The sequence below is a fragment of the Haliotis asinina genome, chromosome 4 (assembly GCF_037392515.1).
Source record: "Haliotis asinina isolate JCU_RB_2024 chromosome 4, JCU_Hal_asi_v2, whole genome shotgun sequence".
Classification (NCBI taxonomy): Eukaryota; Metazoa; Mollusca; class Gastropoda; order Lepetellida; family Haliotidae; genus Haliotis; species Haliotis asinina.
In genome coordinates this window covers 12,211,785-12,236,117 of record NC_090283.1, presented here as the reverse complement: position 1 = coordinate 12,236,117, position 24,333 = coordinate 12,211,785, and the positions used below count along the sequence as shown (strand labels likewise).

General features: G+C 43.5%; 2 protein-coding genes across 2 annotated transcripts; one reads left to right on the top strand and one right to left on the bottom strand.

The window, feature by feature from the left end:
* Positions 1 to 308: 308 nt before the first annotated feature.
* On the bottom strand, positions 309 to 4,900 carry LOC137282273 (zinc finger protein ZFP2-like). The gene is made up of 2 exons (XM_067814006.1): positions 4,800 to 4,900; positions 309 to 2,440 (listed from the first exon to the last, which is right to left on the bottom strand). Exon 2 carries the CDS (start codon positions 2,415 to 2,417, stop codon positions 711 to 713), a length of 1,707 nt encoding a protein of 568 aa, XP_067670107.1. The 5' UTR covers positions 2,418 to 2,440; positions 4,800 to 4,900; the 3' UTR covers positions 309 to 710.
* Positions 4,901 to 8,061: 3,161 nt separating this feature from the next.
* On the top strand, positions 8,062 to 24,244 carry LOC137282272 (neuronal acetylcholine receptor subunit alpha-10-like). Its single transcript, XM_067814004.1, has 8 exons — positions 8,062 to 8,209; positions 13,396 to 13,541; positions 16,808 to 16,852; positions 17,367 to 17,476; positions 19,317 to 19,795; positions 21,257 to 21,343; positions 22,569 to 22,687; positions 23,166 to 24,244. Exons 1-8 carry the CDS (start codon positions 8,149 to 8,151, stop codon positions 23,499 to 23,501), a joined length of 1,383 nt encoding a protein of 460 aa, XP_067670105.1. The 5' UTR covers positions 8,062 to 8,148; the 3' UTR covers positions 23,502 to 24,244.
* Positions 24,245 to 24,333: the final 89 nt, after the last annotated feature.

The following is a 24,333-nucleotide window of genomic DNA, read 5'->3' as shown; positions in this document are numbered from 1 at the left end:
GGGTTAGTTCAAATCCTAAACTGGGTTGTCAGTTACAGCAAAACAATATGATTAAAATGATGAAAATCTGAACCATTCAAGAAACTTAAACTTGACACCCTTCCCAATACTAACAGGAGTGAGAGGGCTTTTGATGTAAATCATCCCTTACTTCAAACAGGGCTCCTGTGGTGTGTCATATTTGATGTAAACAGGTCTCTTTATCTTTGACAAAGAAAGCTGCTCAAAAAGTTTTTCACCGACTTAATTCAAGTGTCAGTGAAACAAACACTTTTTTGATACAACTGATATACAACATGCTCAAGTTATAATCTGGCCCATTTATTAACAATAGAATCACACATATACAACATTGAGTGCATATCCATAAACAGTGTTCTCAACAGAATTTGAATACCAACAATAAATTTAAACTCTTGTGACTAGAGTGCAAAATGTTTGCACATACTGATCCTGGTGTGATATTCCATGCTTCCTAATTCCATATGCCACCAAAGTTAATGCTGCAAATAAATATATTAGATCCATAATGAAAATGTACAGTTGTTTTCTGATTACTGATACCTAGAGTAGATACTGAAATTGCACAGAACAAAGAATAATATATTTGCCGCCTACCATGCTTATATCACTTACATGTGAACTGAGGCACTGAGATTCTTAAACAGGTTAAAATTGGCATCAACTAACTTCATCTCACACAACATTGACTAATGTCGAACTTCATCGATTTTCCTTGGTTTAAAATGAGCTCTGTAGTGTATAGTTAGAGCACCCTTCACTGTGAAGCCCTTCCCACAGACAGTGCATTCAAACGGTTTGACTCCAGTGTGTATGATTGAGTGTTTGGTCCAATCATACAGACGAGTGAACTCCTGCGAACACACAGAACACTGATACACCTTCTCCTCTGTGTGTGACAACAGATGGCGCTTCAAGCTACTTACACATGTGAACTCCTTGCTGCAATAAGAACACTGACACATCTGTTCCCGTGTGTGTACACGCATGTGCGACTTCAGGTATTCCGGGCGAGTAAAGGTGTTTTTACAATGTTTACAGGTGTGTGGTCGGTCTGTTTCATGAGTCCACATGTGCTTCTTCAGGGAATCCATTCTGTTGAAACTCTTACTACATTGCTTGCACTTAAACGGGCGGTTGTCTGTGTGGCTTATCATATGCCTGCTCAGATGACTAGGGTAGATGAATGTCTCACCACACTGCTCACACTTGTATGGCTTATTGCCATTGTGTATAAAATTGTGAGCTCGCAAATGACTGTTTAAGGTAAACTTCTTGTGACATATTTCACATTCAAATGGTTTCTCTCCTGTGTGAATACGCACATGCTTGGTGAGATCCGTGGACCTTGTGAATGACTTCTCACAGCTGTTACACTTGAATGGCTTGTAGCCAGTGTGGCGTCTGGTGTGGATTACCAATGTTCGCTTCAAAGTAAATTCAGCACCACAGGCATCACATTTGAAGGGTTTCTTATCAAGGTGAACATTGGAATGATTTTTCAGATTCTTTTTCGTGGAAAACTTCCTTGAACAAATTTTACATTTCAGCACTTTGGGCAAAATTTTTCGACCAGGAGTCTGTTCTGTAGTTTCTTCATCAGAATCATCGTTTTTCGCTTTGTGTTTTTTCTTGGCACCCACACCCTTCTTTTTCCTTAGTCGTCCACGCCGTTTAGGTGCACTGCCTTCAGGCTGAGGTTGTTCCTCCTCAGTATCATCTTGTTCTTCATCCTGAACCTCTGCAGGTTCTTCAGGAGGATCAGAAGCATCAGCAGTAGCAGCAGACTGTGGGGAAACACTTTCAGAAGCTTGTCCTGGTATTTTGGAACGTCCTGTCACCAGATGAGGCCCAGCTGATGTCACATTAGTGTTATCACTTACAAAGTCAGCCACTCGGTTGACCTTCTTGATGATTGGGGTGAATGGGTTTGGGTTGCCAGCCAGAGGAACAGGCATTTTCGGATACCCTGGCTCAGTTGACCAGTGGGGCCTGGTTGGTTTGGGCTTGGCTGTGGATGTGCCCTGATCCACCTTCGCAGTGAGCTCAGCACTGTCAACCTGGGATGATGCATTGGTCTTCTCAGAACTGTAGCTAATCTGGTTCATTAACTGGCTGTCATTGCTAGGTAAAGAGTTTTTAAGAGGATTATCCTTGAGAGTCACTGACAAATGCAAGGTTTTTTCATCTTTTTTCTTATCCTGTTCCTGCCGAAGGTTCTTGGTCTTGAAGATCTTGTGTTCCCGTATGGGACTGGGTGTTGCGGGTTTGGGCTGGATGAAAGTCTTGTTGCCATAAGTCTTGGGTCGGCGTTTGATGATGAAGTTGCAGACTGACCCCTCAGAGAAGATCCAGTCAGCTGCAGCTGTTTGGGTGCTTTTGTCATCCAAGCTCATGCTGGATAGCTTTTTACAGCTGCCTGGAACATATACAACACTGAGTGAGGCAATTCTGATAAAACAGTCATAACAGAGAAAGATGAAGTGAAACATGACATCTAACTGAGTAAGTTAGTTTTGTGCCACTTTTTGCAATATTCTTGCAACATCACTGTGGGGGACACGAGAAACGGGCTTCACACAATGTACCCATGAGGGGAACTGAACCTGGCTGGGTCTTCTGCATGATGAGCAAATGGTTTAACCACTGGGGTGCCCCACCATCCACTTTTAAAATTACTGATGTAATATAGCATTGTCAAAATAATGCCATTGTCAAATATTCATTGGCATGTAGTAAAGATGGGCCGTAAAATGGATGGTGCCACCAACCCAATGAAGTGAGCATGGTCTTACACCACTTTCAGTTTTAGCAACAGCCAGCAGGCATCACCAGAAATGGCCTTAATACACTGCACCATAAAGGGAATCAAACCAAGGTGTCAGGTGTGCTAAGTGAAAAACTTTAACCATTTGGCTACCCAAACCCTGACCTGTTTTCCATGGATCTGAAAGACCAGGTGGAAATCAAATCTTGGACAAGCAAAACTCAAGGTCACAGCAACAACCCTTAAAGCAGTGACATATTATTTAAGAACAGTTGCTGTAAAATAAATAGGGTACCAGTAACAGGGCTGATGGAACTACCTCAAGACTGTTTCATAATCATGATAATATGCTGAAGTCCAACATTTCGGGTACCTTATTTCAGTTCATCCCCTCCATTCCGCCACCCCAAACAACAAACACACACTGTGTGACACAAAAAGGTACATGTAACTTTTACTATGATCACCATATCATTCTAATAAATCATATTAAATGATCATTCCCAAAGTACAATTCATGTCTTAAAATTGTCTGATTTGAAAATCAGAATTTCGTCACATATTTTTGATAAGTTAAGACCTGAACATCAGCCAATAGAATCAGTGCATACCTTTACATCATGTACACAGAGTGAAACTATAATCAAAATGTCTCATGCCGATAGTAAGTTAGCAAAAGGTGTTATACAAGGCAATCTCACTATATAACTCTACTAGCACTATCTAGCTACTGACCACGATAATAAGTATCATCACTTGCCCCTATATAGTGCTGAACTCCATGTCGCTGGGACACACTCTATGCAGAGTTGAAACAATATCATATAAAGATTTATTTGTACACATGTGTAAGAAATGAATTAAGTCTTAAGATTTTATCAGAAATATCATGTCTGCTGGACATGCCACATCATCAGCAAACCTTTTCGTATTTGGGTTGCACACCTACAGTAGTGAGTTAGCTTGCTATTAGATCAAAACACAAACTTTGTAGCAAGGCTTGCAGATATTATCACTTAATGACAGATTTATTTTATTAACTTTGTTAATATAAAATCTATGTATTAAATATTGTTACTGGTCTAGATGTTTCTTTGTAAAAGTAAGTAGACCTTTGTGATCTTTTCTCTCCACACTAAATATTTAATGTGCAGTTAATCATCAAACTATGCTCTTTAGAAAGTGAGTTACTAGTGAGTGAGTTTAACTTTTAGCAATATACCTGCAATATCATCATGGGGGACACCAGATATGGGCTTCATACACTCTGCCCATTCAGCAAGATCAAACAGTCAGCAAAAATATGTTATCTGTTTCTCAGTAAAGTAGACATGGTGGCTGAGTAGGTTTGATCGCGACTTTGTGTGCTGGCAATTTGGTACCTCACACCCCGATTTAGTGTTCGAACCCCTCCTGGGACTCAACAATAGAACAATAAGCACTTTACTAAGAAAATGTTATTCAAAATACGTAAATACATGCTACAAAAATTGGAATTATATCACTATTTCTATTATAATTATGAATTTTCGTATGGATTTCACCCGAAATGCTGATTCATGTAAATTTATATGAACAATATATATATCTACGACTATAAATCAAATGGAACGGACATAAAAAGAAGCGTCCGTAAAATCTAACATGGCTTCCGAAAGGGCGGCAGACAACGCATGTTTACACATCACGCTACCGACAAACATATTGACCTTTGACACAAAACATAATCCACGCTCTAGTGGAGGCTAAAGGCAGGATAGACTTAAATCACCTAAAAATGTTGCCAACAGTCCCGTGCAAATAGCCGGTAACATATATAGCCTCACGGAATGAATATGCGTGGCTTCAATTTGGGCGAGCGCTCTACTGCTGTGATAAAATCAACTAGACAAAATGGCCGCCGTCGCATCGTCTATCGAACAAGATTCTCGGTCTAATAAGCCTGGTTCAGTACATGCCCCACTCTGGGTCGGTTTGGTTTGGGGTAAAACTACCGCATGTAAAATCGTACCTGCAAGCAAAGATGAATGGTTGAAAACAACGGATGCGACTGGGACCTGCACCCTGCCGAAGAAACGCTCCCTGCTCGAGTCGTTTGCACACGGCACACTTGCTCCTGGTGAGAAAGTGGTCGCTCTCCCGTCCAAGTTTTTTCTGGGCTTCGATTAACTCGAGTATTTAATTTCACGTATCCGTTGCCGTGTTTTGAATAAACGTATGAATTAAAAGTAGTTAATATTGATCCCACGATATATAGTGGTGAAAACATTGAGTAATATATGATTTTAAGCCGCCTTTATCAATATTACGTCGGGGGACACCAGTGAAATCAGTTCAAGTGAGTGAGTGAGTGAGTTTAGTTTTACGTCGCACTTAGCAATATTCCAGCTATATGGCGACGGTCTGTAAATAATCGAGTCTGGACCAGACAATCCAGTGATCAACAACATGAGCATCGATCTGAACAATGGGGAACCGATGACATGTGTCAACCAAGTCAGCTAGTCTGACCACCCGATCCCGTTAGTCGCCTCTTACGACAAGCATAGTCACCTTTTATGGCAAGCATGGGTTGCTGAAGGCCTGTTCTACCCCGGGACCTTCACGGGTCGAAATCAGTTCAAACATCACACGCTTATGGGGAATCGAACGCGGGTCTTCAGCATGTCGAGCTAACGCTTTAACAACCAGGCTACCCTACCGCCCTTCAACCTGAGAATGGCTCTGAGGCAAGGTCGCAATATTTAAAAAACAACCTTTATAGTTCCAGAAATTTGTTCATGTTTTGTACAGCTAAAAATAGGTTCACAAGATTTTGAGACCAATGAATCAATGAGTTAAAATCTACGCCGCTTTTAGCAATACTCCAGCAATATCAAGCCGCTGAGTATGCCATAAATGGGCTTCACACATTGTACTCATGTGGGAAATTGAAAACCAGTCTTCGGCGTGACGAGCGAACGCTGGGTGAATGTTAGTTTACACCACATTTATAACGGTCACCCCAGCTACGTGGTGGTGGCGGCGGTGGTGGTATAAGATAAATAAGTACGTGTCCGGTAGAACTTGTGGTTGATGGCATGAGTGACGGTCCTCGGGGTGCGATGACACCCGATCTGTTTCTCAGATATGGGAGGTTTCCTGAAAGTTTAACAAATGACCCGTGAAAACGGGTGAAAATGAAGTGTGCTCCTTGCTTTTCTCAAGGGTGTGCACACTCACCACCCTACCCACCTGTCTCAAACAGTTGTACACGTCCTTGATGTGCTCTGTATCAACCAAGGTTACTGACACGATCCTGATCAGTTTAACCAAATATCATCATGGGTTTCCACCGCTTTGCAATGTCTCTTGGTGGGGAGAGAGAACCAGATACAAATATCACATGCTGTAACCGGTAAGGGAACCAAACTCGAGTCCTACGCGTCACGAGCTTACACTGTAACCACTGCGCTATCCAGGGTTATGGTTTTGCAGTGTTATACGGTATGTTATGTGCCGTTCATGCAGAACCGGATTTCATTGAAGGGACGCAACTCTTACATGACTATATTAAGAGGGTCTGCAGAAGAGTTAGACTAACAGCTAGTCTCTGAAATGACCATAGTTTACTGAAAAAACGTCCATAGTGAACAAAAAATAATATAATGAAATGGAGCCCTGAGCCTTTCTTCATGTTCAGAAGCTATGGAAATCTACACTTGCCACATTTTCTAGACTTGCGTAGGCTTTCTTGGATATTTATACTTCAGGGTCTGTACGACAGACTACGGAAGAGTCGGTGGTTTGACTTAAGTCACGCATGGCGAGTGTCTGTACATACTGATCATACTGATCAAAGTTGAAAGCATCACGTTAACATTTACTACCTCTATCCCAACTCGCGTCTTCCGATGCGTGTTAGCTTACTCATGTTTAAGGTCAAGTAATTTTCCAGGCATACTGATGGGTAATGGAGCATGCAGTTAGCGTCGTTGGCTAAGCACATCTCACTAACGGTACTGGTTCCATTCATATGGGTGCAATTCGTTAAACCTGTTTGTTGTAAATCACCCCTCAGCACTGCTGGAACATTACTGTATGCGGCATAAAACCACATGGCATAACAGGTCAATTGTATATGCAAGGACGGTGGCTTCATCGTATCCCGTTTCCGCGCTTCCGTAGATCGCTGTTCAGGGAACTGTAACGCAACATAGTTGGCATCAAGGTATATGATGGAGTGTCTAGCGTTTATCATTTGTAATTCTCTTAATGGTTGTGATGATCCCCACACTTAAAGCAAGACGCAGCCACATGGAGTCGGAGAAATTGAGAATAAGGTTTGATTTAGCAATTGTCCAGCGATATCGCGGCGGGATCACCAGAAATGGGCATCACACATTGTACCTATGTGAGGAATCGAACGCGGGTTTTCAGCGTGACAGGTTCTAGGCTATCCCCCCGGTTCCCAGCAGAATTTGGAGTGGTCATTCAACTAGTGAGTGAGTATAGATTTACGCCGTATTCAACAATGGTCTGGTTATATGGTGCAGCGGTCTGTAAATAAACGTATCGATCTGAGCAAATTTGAATCGAAGACATGTGAATAACATCTACTGTCTGAAATGAACAATGATAAGGAACCCAGAGTCTCGCTTCATTTTCCTGAAACTATGGTAATCGAGACTTACCACATATTCTAGAGATGCATGGGCTATCCTGGATATTTTTGTTTCAGGGTCTATATGACAGACTAATATCCCCCTCATATCCCCCTTCATCCATGACGCATCACAGGCCCACGTGTCATTGCAAGGATTAGTTTGGGGTTGTTTAAAATATTTTAATTAATTAATAAATATTTTTTTAGATGACCCCCAACTTGAAACGCTTCACAGTACAATATATCTAGACGTCTAGATACATCTAAAAAATATATATTTAAACAAAATCTTTAAACCTCGCAATGACACGAGGGCCTCTGTGATGTATGTGCTAGTTCTCTTTCCTCCGTTAACCACCTCCCCTTTACTCCTGTATGCTGTCCTTCCTATACCATGCTTTCCCCAGTCATCCCTCTCGTCCCTCACTAATCTGCGTCCTGCGATCAGGTGGTTCTTTATCTTCCCCAGCGATGCTCTAACTCTCGGACATGAAGCACGCCAGATTGAAAAAGAGAAATCTTTTCCTAGCGCTTCTTTCACATTCCACACATGTGAGCTCATCTACTCAAGAACGATAACTCCTCAAGGCTGCCCCGAACGATGGAAAGTCGATCGCTGTAACGCGTATAATTATTTGAACCCGCCAGCCATATCCATTGAAAGCACACACGGACCAACACCTTCTGGCTGTTGTTGAACACTACCAGAACCACCATGGCCTCTCTCCTCACGTGGATGTTAGTGGCAGCGGCTACTGCATCTTTTGCCGATTGTGGTAAGTTTTAGTAAACTTTCTGACGTCGTAGTTGCAGAACCAATCTAGGATGTTCTCGTCACACATTATGGAATGTCTGCCGCATCTATCAGCTGAATCACACGTGCGGAAGCGTAATTGTTCTTGTAGAGTGAATAGTTCATAATCTTACACAATTCTTACGTTTACTTGTTTTCGGTAACTTTTTGAGAACTATAACAATGTCCTTCCCACAGTGTTTCACTATAACGCACATGCATGGGCTTGGTTTGGGCGAGGAGCCCAGCATCCTATCGCCCATGCTCCTATGTTGTTATCTTGTGCCGTTTCATCCCAGTCAGTCTTGTGTCGGTTGTGCGTACTCGAGGTGTAAGGCGGTGTTTAAAAATGATAACGTTTTTCCCTTCATGTTACGTTTATATGTTTAAAGTTTTCGTCTAACAAAGGCAAATGGCGGCAGGGTGGAATCTCTCTCTCTCTCTCTCTCTCTCTCTCTCTCTCTCTCTCTCTCTCTCTCTCTCTCTCTCTCTCTCTCTCTCTCTCTCTCTCTCTCTCTCTCTCTCTCTCTCTCTCTCTCTCTCTCTCTCTCTCTCTCTCTCTCTCTCTCTCATACCAAGGTCACTAACAGTCTTGTCATGTCGCCCAATGCTGGTGTAATTTTATATGGTCGTCTATCAGTCATTATTAAAGCGATTCTACAAGCCCAGTGTTTCAAAAGGTCTCAACTTTCAGATTATTTTTCAAAATTAACTTTGTGGAAAGAGTTAACATTTTGACTGTACATATATGTGAATTAACATTTTGACTGTACATATATATTAATGACAAACAAAAGAAAGTGTACACTTTATAAGTGGCCGGTGCCCAAAATGTACCAGTGTTATTATGTACAACAGTTGCCGAATCCTTCAAATACAGCTGTGTTGCTCGTATCAAATGCATCACATCAAAATACCAAGTTCCTTTTGCATTTCAAGCGCCACACACATGGTTCCCAACATTCTATCACCCGACAGTTTGGTTGAACTGTAATCTGACTGTAGAAAACTAAAATACTGAACTCGATTTCAGGAAAAAAAAACCCGTAAAATCAATCATTTAACAGAGCTTTCAAAATGTGGAAATCTGTCCCATTTAACAGATCATAATCTCGCTTAGGCAATGACGATTGCTGCAATGTCCGCGTTAAAGGTAAACAAATTACGACTGATAGGCGAAGCGTCATAGACAGGAAGATTCGGAGCGTCATTACAGCGATACGAGAGATGCGAGATTACAATTGGGATGGGTCATCCATCTGCTGGGGCGGGAGGGGCAGCGGTAGCAGGCTCCGACCACATCCGGTAATTTACACAACACAGCAGGAGTGGAATCAAGCATGGCCACCATTTAGTATCCAACATGGGGACCAGTTAGTGTGCACCGAAGGGGCAGTTAGTATCGAACATAGGAATCATTCTGAATCCAACATAAAGACCAATTAGTATGCAGCAAAGAGACCAGTTAGTATGTAGCGAAAGGACCAATTAGTATGCAGCAAAGAGACCAGTTAGTATGTAGCGAAAGGACCAATTAGTATGCAGCAAAGAGACCAGTTAGTATGTAGCGAAAGGACCAATTAGTATGCAGCAAAGAGACCAGTTAGTATGTAGCGAAAGGACCAATTAGTATGCAGCAAAGGGAGCAGTTAGTATGTAGCGAAAAGACCAATTAGTATGCAGCAAAGAGACCAGTTAGTATCTAGCGAAAGGACCAATTAGTATGCAGCAAAGGGAGCAGTTAGTATGTAGCGAAAAGACCAATTAGTATGCAGCAAAGAGACCAGTTAGTATGTAGCGAAAGGACCAATTAGTATGCAGCAAAGGGACCAGTTAGTATGTAGCGAAAGGACCAATTAGTATGCAGCAAAGGGACCAGTTAGTATGTAGCGAAAGGACCAATTAGTATGCAGCAAAGGGACCAGATAGTATGTAGCGAAAGGACCAATTAGTATGCAGCAAAGGGACCAGTTAGTATGTAGCGAAAGGACCAATTAGTATGCAGCAAAGGGACCAGTTAGTATGTAGCGAAAGGACCAATTAGTATGCAGCAAAGAGACCAGTTAGTATGTAGCGAAAGGACCAATTAGTATGCAGCAAAGGGACCAGTTAGTATGTAGCAAAAAGACCAATTAGTATGCAGCAAAGGGACCAGTTAGTATGTAGCGAAAGGACCAATTAGTATGCAGCAAAGGGACCAGTTAGTATGTAGCGAAAAGACCAATTAGTATGCAGCAAAGGGACCAGTTAGTATGTAGCGAAAGGACCAATTAGTATGCAGCAAAGAGACCAGTTAGTATGTAGCGAAAGGACCAAATAGTATGCAGCAAAGGGACCAGTTAGTATGTAGCGAAAAGACCAATTAGTATGCAGCAAAGGGACCAGTTAGTATGTAGCGAAAAGACCAATTAGTATGCAGCAAAGAGACCAGTTAGTATGTAGCGAAAGGACCAATTAGTATGCAGCAAAGAGACCAGTTAGTATGTAGCGAAAGGACCAATTAGTATGCAGCAAAGGGACCAGTTAGTATGTAGCGATAAGACCAATTAGTATGCAGCAAAGAGACCAGTTAGTATGTAGCGAAAGGACCAATTAGTATGCAGCAAAGGGACCAGTTAGTATGTAGCGAAAGGACCAATTAGTATGCAGCAAAGGGACCAGTTAGTATGTAGCGAAAGGACCAATTAGTATGCAGCAAAGGGACCAGTTAGTATGTAGCGAAAGGACCAATTAGTATGCAGCAAAGAGACCAGTTAGTATGTAGCGAAAGGACCAATTAGTATGCAGCAAAGAGACCAGTTAGTATGTAGCGAAAGGACCAATTAGTATGCAGCAAAGGGAGCAGTTAGTATGTAGCGAAAGGACCAATTAGTATGCAGCAAAGGGACCAGTTAGTATCTAGCGAAAGGACCAATTAGTATGCAGCAAAGGGACCAGTTAGTATGTAGCGAAAAGACCAATTAGTATGCAGCAAAGAGACCAGTTAGTATGTAGCGAAAGGACCAATTAGTATGCAGCAAAGGGACCAGTTAGTATGTAGCGAAAAGACCAATTAGTATGCAGCAAAGGGACCAGTTAGTATGTAGCGAAAGGACCAATTAGTATGCAGCAAAGAGACCAGTTAGTATGTAGCGAAAGGACCAATTAGTATGCAGCAAAGGGACCAGTTAGTATGTAGCTAAAGGAGCAATTAGTGTGCAGCAAAGGGAGCAGTTAGTATGTAGCGAAAAGACCAATTAGTATGCAGCAAAGAGACCAGTTAGTATGTAGCGAAAGGACCAATTAGTATGCAGCAAAGGGACCAGTTAGTATGTAGCGAAAGGACCAATTAGTATGCAGCAAAGGGAGCAGTTAGTATGTAGCGAAAAGACCAATTAGTATGCAGCAAAGAGACCAGTTAGTATGTAGCGAAAGGACCAATTAGTATGCAGCAAAGGAACCAGTTAGTATGTAGCGAAAGGACCAATTAGTATGCAGCAAAGGGACCAGTTAGTATGTAGCGAAAGGACCAATTAGTATGCAGCAAAGGGACCAGTTAGTATGTAGCGAAAGGACCAATTAGTATGCAGCAAAGAGACCAGTTAGTATGTAGCGAAAGGACCAATTAGTATGCAGCAAAGGGACCAGTTAGTATGTAGCGAAAAGACCAATTAGTATGCAGCAAAGGGACCAGTTAGTATGTAGCGAAAGGACCAATTAGTATGCAGCAAAGAGACCAGTTAGTATGTAGCGAAAGGACCAATTAGTATGCAGCAAAGAGACCAGTTAGTATGTAGCGAAAGGACCAATTAGTATGCAGCAAAGGGACCAGTTAGTATGTAGCGAAAGGACCAATTAGTATGCAGCAAAGAGACCAGTTAGTATGTAGCGAAAGGACCAATTAGTATGCAGCAAAGGGACCAGTTAGTATCGAACAAAGGAATCATTCTGAATCCAACATAAAGACCAATTAGTATGCAGCAAACGGACAGTATCAAACAAAGGGACCAGTTAGTACCTAACACAGTGACCAGTTTGAATGCTGCAAAGGGACAGTTAGTATTCAACATAAGGTGCATTATTGTATCCAACATACGGACCAGTTAGTGTGCAGCAAAGGGACCATTTGTTATCTAACATAGAGGTCACAAATGGCAGAACACGAGAACATCTTTATATAATGACAGACTGGTTTACCTCACCATCTGTGACGTTCTCGTCGTATTGCAGCCCATCGCAGACTGGTTTTACCTCACCATCTGTGACGTTCTCGTCGTATTGCAGCCCATCACAGACTGGTTTTACCTCACCATCTGTGACATTCTAGTCGTATTACAGTCCATCGCAGACTGGTTTTACCTCAACATCTGTGACGTTCTTGTCGTACGACAGTAAATCGCAGACTGGTTTTACCTCACCACCTGTGGCGTTCTTTTCCATTACGGACTGGCTTTATCTTTTAGTCTATAAATTGTTCTCGCCGACTCGTGAAGGGCTCGCTGACTTGGTTGACACATGTCATCGGTTCCCATATTGCGCAGATCGATGCTCAGACCTTTGATCACTGGATTGTCTGGTACAGACCGTCGTCATATAGCTTGAATATTGCTGAGTGCGGCTTAGAAGTAAACTCATTCACTCTCGTAACGATATGTCTGAAATCATCCAATGTGATGATAAATAATAACTCACTCACTCACTCACTCACTCGCCCACTGTGACGCAGGTGTGGACGACTATCATATTATATTTAGTACGACTGTTTGGACGTGATCGTTTTTTTTAAATGCGTGCAATGATTTCTCTCATCCTATCTTTCACGTTTATGAGAGTAGGAAATTCTAATCTTCAATTCTAACGCACCCTTTCCCCGACACAGTCACAGACGTATGGTCAATGTCACTCAGATGCCACGCACAACTTTCCCTGTTTATCAGTGCGAATGACGCGACTCTTTGCCTCTCAGGCCGGGTTTCAGATGACCCTTGGCCACCCTGCGAATTTCACTGGAAATTTGCTAAAAGTAGTGTATACTTGGTACACTTACTCAGTAAAGAGACTACAGTCTCTGTGACCTGACCTACCTGACCTATCAATGTCTCTCCCAATAATGCCACCGCAACTCACTCTCCATGGGCATATAACCCTTGTTGACATGTCAGTCAATGCCAACCACGTCTCTGCCCTCAGTGTCGCCTCGTAGCAGCGTTGCTATGGAGACCAGACTGGTGAAACAACTGATGCGCGACTACGCCAAGGAAGCGCTGCCCGTCCTCAAACTCAAATCAAGCGTCAACGTCTCCATGCAAGTCAGCTTCGTCGGTATTGATGATGTCGTGAGTAGACGTTGTCACGTTATTAACACCCGTAGCTTGTTGATAACAACAGCAGATCTAACGTGTTATATTTATTTGCTGAGCGTAACATCTTCTTTATGCTTTCCCGTCTCCGGGCACAGGGGCTGGTAACGCTGAAAACTGCCATCAAGGTATATATTGTGCTTAATGGGGTATTACTCCTATAAAAAAGGACCTTTTTATAGTAGTAATACCCCATGAGGGACCTTTTTTATAGCACTCATACACCATTAGAGACAATATATACCTTGATGGCAGTTTTCAGCGTTACAAGCCCCTGTGTATCCGGGTTTAATATAGGTTAAACGTAAGGTAAATTCCAGTTCGGCAGAACATGTACTAGTACTAGTGCTATCAATAATTACTAATGAGATTACAATCATGGACTAGACAGTGCAGTGATCGACAGCATGGACTAGACAGTCCAGTGATCAACAGCATGGACTAGACAGTCCAGTGATCAACAGCATGAGACTAGACAGTCCAGTGATCAACAGCATAAGACTAGACAGTCCACTGATCAACAGCATAGACTAGACAGTCCACTGAACAACATCATGGACTAGACAGTCCAGTGATGAACAGCATGAGACTAGACAGTCCAGTGATCAACAGCATGAGACTAGACAGTCCACTGAACAACATCATGGACTAGACAGTCCAGTGATCAACAGCATGAGACTAGACAGTCCAGTGATCAACAGCATGAGACTAGACAGTCCACTGATCAACAGCATGAGACTAGACAGTCCACTGATCAACAGCATGAGACTAGACAGTCCACTGATCAACAGCATGGACTAGACAGTCCACTGATCAACAACATGAGACTAGACAGTCCACTGATCAACAGCATGAGACTAGACAGTCCACTGATCAACAGCATGAGACTAGACAGTCCACTGATCAACAGCATGAGACTAGACAGTCCACTGAACAACATCATGGACTAGACAGTCCACTGATCAACAGCATGAGACTAGACAGTCCACTGATCAACAGCATGAGACTAGACAGTCCAGTGATCAACAGCATGAGACTAGACAGTCCACTGAACAACATCATGGACTAGACAGTCCACTGACCAACAGCATGAGACTAGACAGTCCAGTGATCAACAGCATGAGACTAGACAGTCCACTGATCAGCAGCATGAGACTAGACAGTCCACTGATCAACAGCATGAGACTAGACAGTCCACTGATCAACAGCATGAGACTAGACAGTCCACTGATCAACAGCATGAGACTAGACAGTCCACTGATCAACAGCATGAGACTAGACAGTCCACTGATCAACAGCATGAGACTAGACAGTCCACTGATCAACAGCATGAGACTAGACAGTCCACTGATCAACAGCATGAGACTAGACAGTCCACTGATCAACAGCATGAGACTAGACAGTCCACTGATCAACAGCATGAGACTAGACAGTCTGCATGAGACTAGACAGTCCATTGAACAACATCATGGACTAGACAGTCCACTGATCAACAGCATGAGACTAGACAGTCCACTGATCAACAGCATGAGACTAGACAGTGCACTGATCAACAGCATGAGACTAGACAGTCCACTAAACAATATCATGGACTAGACAGTCCAGTGATCAACAGCATGAGACTAGACAGTCCAGTGATCAACAGCATGAGACTAGACAGTCCATTGAACAACATCATGGACTAGACAGTCCACTGATCAACAGCATGAGACTAGACAGTCCACTGATCAGCAGCATGAGACTAGACAGTCCACTGATGAACAGCATGAGACTAGACAGTCCACTGATCAACAGCATGAGACTAGACAGTCCACTGATCAACAGCATGAGACTAGACAGTCCACTGATCAACAGCATGAGACTAGACAGTCCACTGATCAACAGCATGAGACTAGACAGTCCACTGATCAACAGCATGAGTCTAGACAGTCCACTGATCAACAGCATGAGACTAGACAGTCCAGTGATCAACAGCATGAGACTAGACAGTCCACTGATGAACAGCATGAGACTAGACAGTCCACTGAACAACAGCATGAGACTAGACAGTCCACTGATCAACAGCATGAGACTAGACAGCGCACTGATCAACAGCATGAGACTAGACAGTCCACTGATCAACAGCATGAGACTAGACAGTCCAGTAATCAACAGCATGAGACTAGACAGTCCACTGATCAACAGCATGAGACTAGACAGTCCACTGATCAACAGCATGAGACTAGACAGCGCACTGATCAACAGCATGAGACTAGACAGTCCACTGATCAACAGCATGAGACTAGACAGTCCACTGATCAACAGCATGAGACTAGACAGTCCAGTAATCAACAGCATGAGACTAGACAGTCCACTGATCAACAGCATGAGACTAGACAGTCCACTGATCAACAGCATGAGACTAGACAGTCCAGTAATCAACAGCATGAGACTAGACAATCCACTGATCAGCAGCATGAGACTAGACAGTCCACTGATCAACAGCATGAGACTAAACAGTCCAGTGATCAACAGCATGAGACTAGACAATCCACTGATCAACAGCATGAAACTAGACAGTCCACTGATCAACAGCATGAGACTAGACAGTCCAGTAATCAACAGCATGAGACTAGACAGTCCACTGATCAACAGCATGAGACTAGACAGTCCACTGATCAACAGCATGAGACTAGACAGTCCACTGATCAACAGCATGAGACTAGACAGTCCAGTGATCAACAGCATGGACTAGACAGTCCACTGAACAACATCATGAGACTAGACAGTCCACTGAACAACAGCATGAGACTAGACAGTCCACTGATCAACAGCATGAGACTAGACAATCCAGTGATCAACAGCATGAGACTAGACAGTCCACTGATCAACAGCATGAGACTAGACAGTCCATTGATCAACAGCATGAGACTAGACAGTCCACTGATCAACAGCATGAGACTAGACAGTCCACTGATCAACAGCATGAGACTAGACAGTCCACTGATCAACAGCATGAGACTAGACAGTCCACTGATCAACAGCATGAGACTAGACAGTCCACTGATCAACAGCATGAGACTAGATGTACGTCATACGATGACATGCGTCAATCAAGTCAGCGAGCCTCACCACCCAATCTCCTTATAGTCTCCTCATCAACAAGGGTTACTAAAGACCAATTGGCCATTGTCCTCAAGTGTAAGGATGAGGATGATGATGATGATGATGATGATGATGATGACACGGGCTCTTTTTTTCAGGATGAGAACAAGAACGTCTTCACTGCCACGCTTCTGTTAGCGCAGGTTCGTACTGTCAGACAAAATAATTTACAACTTATATCAGCATACAAATGTACAACGATAGTCTTTAATTTTTGTCAGATTTTGACGCAAATAAGAACAGCCCCAGGTGATACTGGTCCTGGTCATATAAAGCACACTACAACATAACACGCCTTGAACATACCAAAACAAGCGTTCCTGACACATGAAATGTTTAAAACCTTTTTAAGGCTCACTTTTTGGGGAAACGTGAATGGGTACAGTATCGCGATACGTGGCTTATCGCATCCACACCGCGGGGATACGTATCCTATCGCATCCACAGTGCCGGGGTACGTATTGTGCCGCATCTATAGTGCCAAGATGTTAATCGTATCACGTATTGTAGCCCAGCTTGGCAGCGTGTACGCGTCGTGGTCTCGCCATATCGTTACACCAGTACATATTTGAATCATAACCTGACCGTAATGTAGTATCATATCTTTGTTTGTTTATAAGACAGTTAGGTAGCTACTAGACTCTGCTTGTTGTTCAGCTATGGCAGGACCCACGTCTGGCCTGGAACGCCAGCGAGTATGGCGGTATGAGTATGATCCGTCTGCCCGTGGACAAGTTGTGGATCCCGGATATTGTACCGTACAACACGTGAGTATTTCAGTATTACTCATTACTGCTTGACAAGTATTAGATGAGCCACGACCTGACAAATGACCCCAATTTGTACATATGGGAACGCCCTCCAGAGCAGTCCATTTGAAACTAGGGAAACAGGTTGTTGTCTAAATATTGAAAAGTTCAATTTCCTCATATGAATCGTGTCATGATGGTGGTTTGCTGAACTAAATCGCTCTACGAGACACGTGTTAAACAGTAGCGGTATTGATTTCACGCCACGGTCAGCAGGTATTGCACGTGCTTCATCGCCAGTCTACCTGTAGCAACCAAGTGTATTCGTCCAGATTTCATGCCCCGCCTGCTTGTCACAAAGGTGTTCACTGCGCTGGCTCATCTAATACTTGTCAAGTCCTTTTTCATAAAGTATAATCCTGTGATACCTTTGTGAAGATCTGAGAACAACTCCACATACGGTCGCGGCAGCGATCTCTGCAATCAGTTTAACAGCGTTAAAGTTTTTCACCAGTGTGTCAGATTTTTTTATCACTAAAGTGAGTGAAACCGATCATTCCAGAATATTTTCAGCATAGCAACGCCATTTGTATTGTGGAAATTATATCCACGTGCTCCTGAGAGTGACAGTGTTTCCTTTCAAAATGAAGCATCAGTGTATCTTTAGTCTATACTTTTCAGAATCAACGAGGACCTTAATCCTGTGAGAATATTCAAAGCGTCCTTGTGATAACACATTTTAGCGGAGTATTATGAAATATTTAGATATCGGTAAAATATTTGAAAACCAGAATATCGTCAGAACGTCAGTATACGTATGAAGCGAGATGGTCAGTACGGTCAATATTCCAAATACCTTAAAGGTCACTTCACGCTACACGTAGACTATTGTGCCCTTGAATCAAGTGGATTTACACCACTCCACATTTTCCGGCTAAATACCGCTGATTGGTGTCACGTGCCTTGTCCTGGAAGTGTTGCTGCACCGAGCAGCGCGAACAGTGATTGCCCAATTTGAATATATCATCGGTCAAATGTCAAATAACTCTACTTCGTTTGAATACATGCATAACCTCGATGTAGTCAAACACGTCGCCGAGATCACGTTGCTCTGCTGACGGCGATTTGGGCCGCCCTTTGTGTCTCCCTGGTAAATGAGAATCAGGTCGAGGCCGCACATAACAGAGTGAAGGTATTACATGACAGTGGATGGTGCTGTGGGTTACGGAAGAGGAAGGGTGGATACGAGAAGTGGTGTTCCATGTAAAGAGAGTGTCAGAAAGAAACAGATAGTCCCCAAATTCAATTTCACAGCCAACAACCTACCACTCCATACCCGCAGGTGTTCGACATTCAGTAAACCTATTCATTAAGGGACCAGCATGGCATAAGTAATGATCAACAGTGTTTGGAATCAGAACAACGAGTGAGTTTAGTTTTACGCCGCACTCAGCAATATCCCAGCTATTTGGCGACGGTCTGTATATAATCGACCCTGGACCACACAATCCAGTGATCAACACCATGATCATCGATCTACGCAATTGGGAAACGATGACATGTGTCAACCAAGTCAAGTAGTCTGACCACCTGATCCCGTTAGTAGCCCCTTACGACAAGCATACTGAGGTTACTGAAGACCAATTGTAACCCGGATCTTTTTCTCGAAGCAGAACAGACCCCGCTTTGAACAGTATTTTCCAACCTAATGTGGGAGGAAATCCCGAAGGAATGTTCTCAGACCTACAAGCAGGGATGTGGGGCTGCGAACTTTTAAACGTAACCAAGTAAAATATAAGATATTTCTTGACTGCTGCTTGAGGATGGTTTCATTTTGACACGATCTTTTCTTCTCCAGAGCAGGAATGTATGGACGCCAGACACGTTATGACGAGGTCGCCCACGTGCTCAACGACGGCAGCGTCTTCTGGGTGCCCCTTTGGACCATCGCCAGCAAATGCCCAATGGACGTGAGTAACTTTCCCTTTGACACGCAGCACTGTCCGATGGTGCTGGGCTCGTGGGTGCATTCAACCTCGGAGATGACTTTGTCGTTCATGGAAAGCTCAAACCTTGACAAAGACCTCACCTTGTCCAGCACGGACTTCAACTCACCTTCGCACCCTACATGGGAACTCATCAAAGCTGTGGCCAGCATCAAGACTGTTAAGTACGCCTGCTGTGAAGACTCGTACGAGACGTTAACTGTGAAGGTGCAGATCACCCGAAGGTCGACGTTCTACCGATTTCTTGCAATAGGACCTGCTGCTGTGTTTGGGCTCCTGGTGCCCTTGTTGTTCCTCATTCCATCCAGATCAGAGGGGAAGACAACTTATGGTGAGTTTTACTGGTACAGCGAGGGGAGAGGGGAGACACTTATGGTGAGTTCTGTTCGTATTCCGAGGTTAGAGGGGAGACAGCCAATGGTGAATTCTATTGGTAGTTCAAGGTCAGAGGGGAGACAACCTACGGTGAGTGCTACAGGTACTTCGACGTCAGAGGGGAGACAACCCATGAGTTCCACTCGTATTTCGAGGTCAGAGGGCTAGAAATCCAGTAAGTGAAGTCTACTGACGTCAACGAGTTAAAGGTCTTACCGCGAGTTAGATATTGTTATATCGGAATCACTTGCAAGGCGTCGTTCGCACAGGCAAATGCCCTGTCAATAGGGCTCTTGAACAGGTTAAATATGTATGTTTGATTAATCGAAAGTTGGCTCCTTTTCTTTTGTTGACACTAAACATTTACACAATATTGGGCAAATGTCACCACGCTGTCCACAATGAGAATCTCCACACGCGTGTTTGTAGCGTGCGATTTCCTTGTCAGCATATGCTCAAGACACAGTGCAGGTGGTAAGAATCGATTTGATAGTTAGTTAGTGAGTGAGTATGGTTTTACGCCGCATCTAGCAACATTCCAGCAATGCCATGGCGGGGACACTAGAAATGGGTTTCACACATTGTGCCCAAATGAACCGGGGTCTTCGGCGTGACAAGCGAACGCTTTAAGCATTAGGCTAGCCCACCGCACCCGATTTTATAGATCGGCTGGGCAGACTCGGTCACAAAAGCGATGGTCTAGACGTTAATCACTAGATTATATACTTATTCACACCTTGAGGAGATATGGAATATATGTGTTGTGTGAGGCGTCAATCAACAGACACAAACACGGCATGAAGTTGGTTGGTTGGAATTTAACGCCATACTGAGCAATATACCAGCTATATGGCAGTGGTCTATAAATAGTCTAGCGATCAGCATCATGAGTATTGACCTGGGATACGATGACCTGAGCCCTGATTCTCGAAACGTTCGTAGCCCTAAGATTTCATTACTTTGATCGTAGCCAATGTGTTAAGAATGGGCTTATGACGTTCGTAGGGTTACGAACGTTTCGAGAATAGCTAGCCTGTCAACTAAGTCAACGAGCCTGACAACCCCATCCTCGTTACTACATATGTCATATTTAGGATTTCACTTTCTCAGTAAAGTACAAATTCTAGTACTTTTTTGGTTGCGTCCCATCCGGGATTCGAACCCGCACGGTCAGAGTCAGGCACCTAATCGCTAGTCAGCCGCCGCGAGTCCGCTCAGCCACATCCTCGTTAGTCGTGTAGGTTGCTGAAGACCAATTCTAACCCAGATCTTATATTCACAGTACATCTTTAAGATGTACGATAGTCGCCCAGGATGCTTGTAAGAAAAGGATCCAAACTTCTCTTGGGAAAGAGGCAAATATTAACATGCTGCTATAACCACAGGCAGACGTTCTTGAGGTTGTTTAATGTTTCAGGTATGTTGATAATGCTTGGCCTGACGGTTCTGATTCTCGCTCTGGAAGAAGCGATTCCCTTCAGCCATAACAACGTCCCGAAAATTGGTGAGTTGGTAGCGTGGATCTCCTGGTTACACCCGGGTCCTGTACTAGATGTCTATGGATTCTGACATGCTCTTTTATGAGTGCTTTCTTATAAGAACTGTTTAAGAAGAAAGGGAGACAACCCTTATGTAGAGTGGCTTTCTCGCATAAATAGACCTTAATTGCCCAAGTCGTCTCAACGTTCTTTCATAATGAATGCGAGTTTAGTTCTCCATTGCTGCTGTGAATATTTATCAATCGATCTGTTACTTTCCGGACGTTTTTCTGTTAAAATGTTGAAAACTGTCATAGAACCAAGGCGTAAATTGCTCACCTCATGCTACAACTTCGCTTTAGTTTTAACTGCTGCTACAAACTCTCTCACTTGAACATTTGTAATTTTAACGAGATCGCTCTTCATTCTAACAATCCCGTTCAGATCAAATGTTTTGGACCAGTCCCACGTCGTTTTGTGTGAAGACAGTATTTCAGTGGCAGTCGTGGTAGTTGAACATTCAGCCAATCAGGAAAACCTTGTTCATCCCAAGCACATTCGTGACCATTCGTAAGTACTCGTGTCATTCCGGCATGCCGGATGGCGTCTCATACCCCTCTCGTGGCCATATTTACGACTGGATCCTGTCCAAGCGCAAACGGGCATGGAGATAAAAATTGTCTAGCACTATTTCCAGGAAAGATAACTCTGAATTTCCAAACATGGCTCTTACAATATCCAACATCCCGTGGACAAAACAGCAATACCTTCATTACTTTTGCATATATTTTTCAGTGTTGAAAGTTGTTCATCCTTAAGCTCAGAGTTTATGTTTAAATTGTGCTTGGTATAGTTTAGCGAAGTTTCAAAGTTCAACGGTCCCGCCATTTTTATGGTTTGAAATGCGTTTTACTACGCGCGATTTGATTGGTTTGCCACGATTCTTGGCAATGATGGCGTACGAGAGGGGTACAAGTCTTCTTTTAGGTCATGGAAAGAGACGAGTAGTTACGAATGATTCGTGACAAACCGGGACATGCCGAATACCGACTCGTGTGCCCTTTGCTGGTACAGAAAGGCAGGAATACTTCGGTACGAGTGGTCGAAGTATCTCGGAAACGAACTCATGACGATCAGTTCAGGTTATCGTGCATCGCCGCAGTAATCACGTGATTTTATATCTGTTAATAATCAGCGGCTTTTCAAGCGTTTCAGATCTGATTCGGAGCTTCTTATGTTTTCTCGTTGTAGGCTATTTCTACCTGGGCACCATGGCTCTGTGTGCGTGCAGCGTGATGCTGTCCATATTTGTCAGCAACATGGGACAACCAGGGGTGCGACACAAGCCTCTTCCTGGGTGGCTCAAATGGGTGAGAACAAGGGAAAAAGGTCACCCTGAACTGATACTCGGAGTTTTCAAATATAGGTCACTTAATATGATCGGTGTATGAGAAAAGATAATTTATCAAGTATTCCCTTTTTTAGATTCAGACATTTTATCATCATGGAGTAGACAGGGTCTTAATGATATGTGAGTCTTTTCATAAAGCATGGGGGTTAAGGACATGCTTAATAAAGGAAGGGACATAAGACATAACTTAAGAAATTGCTTGGGGAGCGTATCACAATCGTCAAATTAGATTTAATGCCCCCCAGTACACACTGACTGGCATCTACCCCGCCCCATTCCATCCCACACCTCTCTCTCTCTCTCTCTCTCTCTCTCTCTCTCTCACACACACACACACACACACACACACACACACTAATTAGATTAGTCTTGTCTACCACTGCTCTTAAAACCCTGAAAATGCGTAGTCTCCTTTATTGTTCTTCTCACACTTTCAGCTGTGCCTCAGTCGGTATGGATTCCGACGGTTCTTCTGTATCGACAACTACGAGCCCGTCGACAACGTGTACTCCGTCAGCCTCAAGAGCCTGTGCACACCGGAAAGAACCACGCAGCCATCTTTAGACCCGGAGAGTTCTGCGCAACCGGAAGCAGTGTCTGACATGGATGATATTAGGAAATGTTTGCACTACCTTGTGGGCAAGCAGTCAGCGGATGTGACGTCAAGAAACGTGCGTCAGGACTGGGTGGAACTTGCGCTCGTCTTTGACCGGATCCTGTTTGTTGTCTTCCTTGTTCTGTATGTTCTTTTTGCTGTCAACTTCCTGACATGATCACTCGGATCGTTGCCATCTTACAGGACATCTCGGCCAGCACTGAGAGGAATCCATGCTGGAATTGTTTTCAGTCTCGTGACTATCACATGACACAACTAAACCTGGTGAATGCGACTTAAATAACGGTGCCACTTGAGTCGCTTTCGTATCAGCAGCTTTTGTGAAAATGGCCTGGTTATGTCACCAGGAAATGTTTTCCTTTCTTATGCCGTCGCCTATATACTAGTTACATGGCCAGTTAGACGCTAACCTCCTTGTCACGGAGGAACACGAGTAGTTCACGAATGCAGTGACGTGTGTAGTGAAGACTAGCATATAGACTGGTTACGATGGTTGTCTGCGCTTGCGTAGTACAGGGAACCCGTCGGGTTTTGACCAACTCGTGTCATTTCGGGATATATGTTCTTGTTAGTTCCGGAAAGAGACGAGTAGCTGAGTTCAAGGAAAGAAAGAAAGATAACTTTGGCAGTTACACCCGACATTACTGAGTGCCCTGAAAAGCGGGAAGTATGTGCTATACTTCCCATTTAACTGACGACAATCACTGTTATTGTTTCAGTTCATTAGTTTGGTATGGAGTCAAATCTTTCTGTTATTTCATCAGCATCTTGACGGCACCAAAACTTTTGCCGTCATAAACTACTGACAACGTATTCAGATGAGCTGCATTTTTAGAAATCTGTGTGCAGAGTGTGCGATGACTTTGTATCTGATATGCACTATATCTGCTTACGTACGAAAGAAACTACACAACTTGTTTGGGGAGGGGTGGGTGGGTGAAGTTACGGGGGAAACGTCAATACAAATGTTTTGATTTTACAAATGTTTG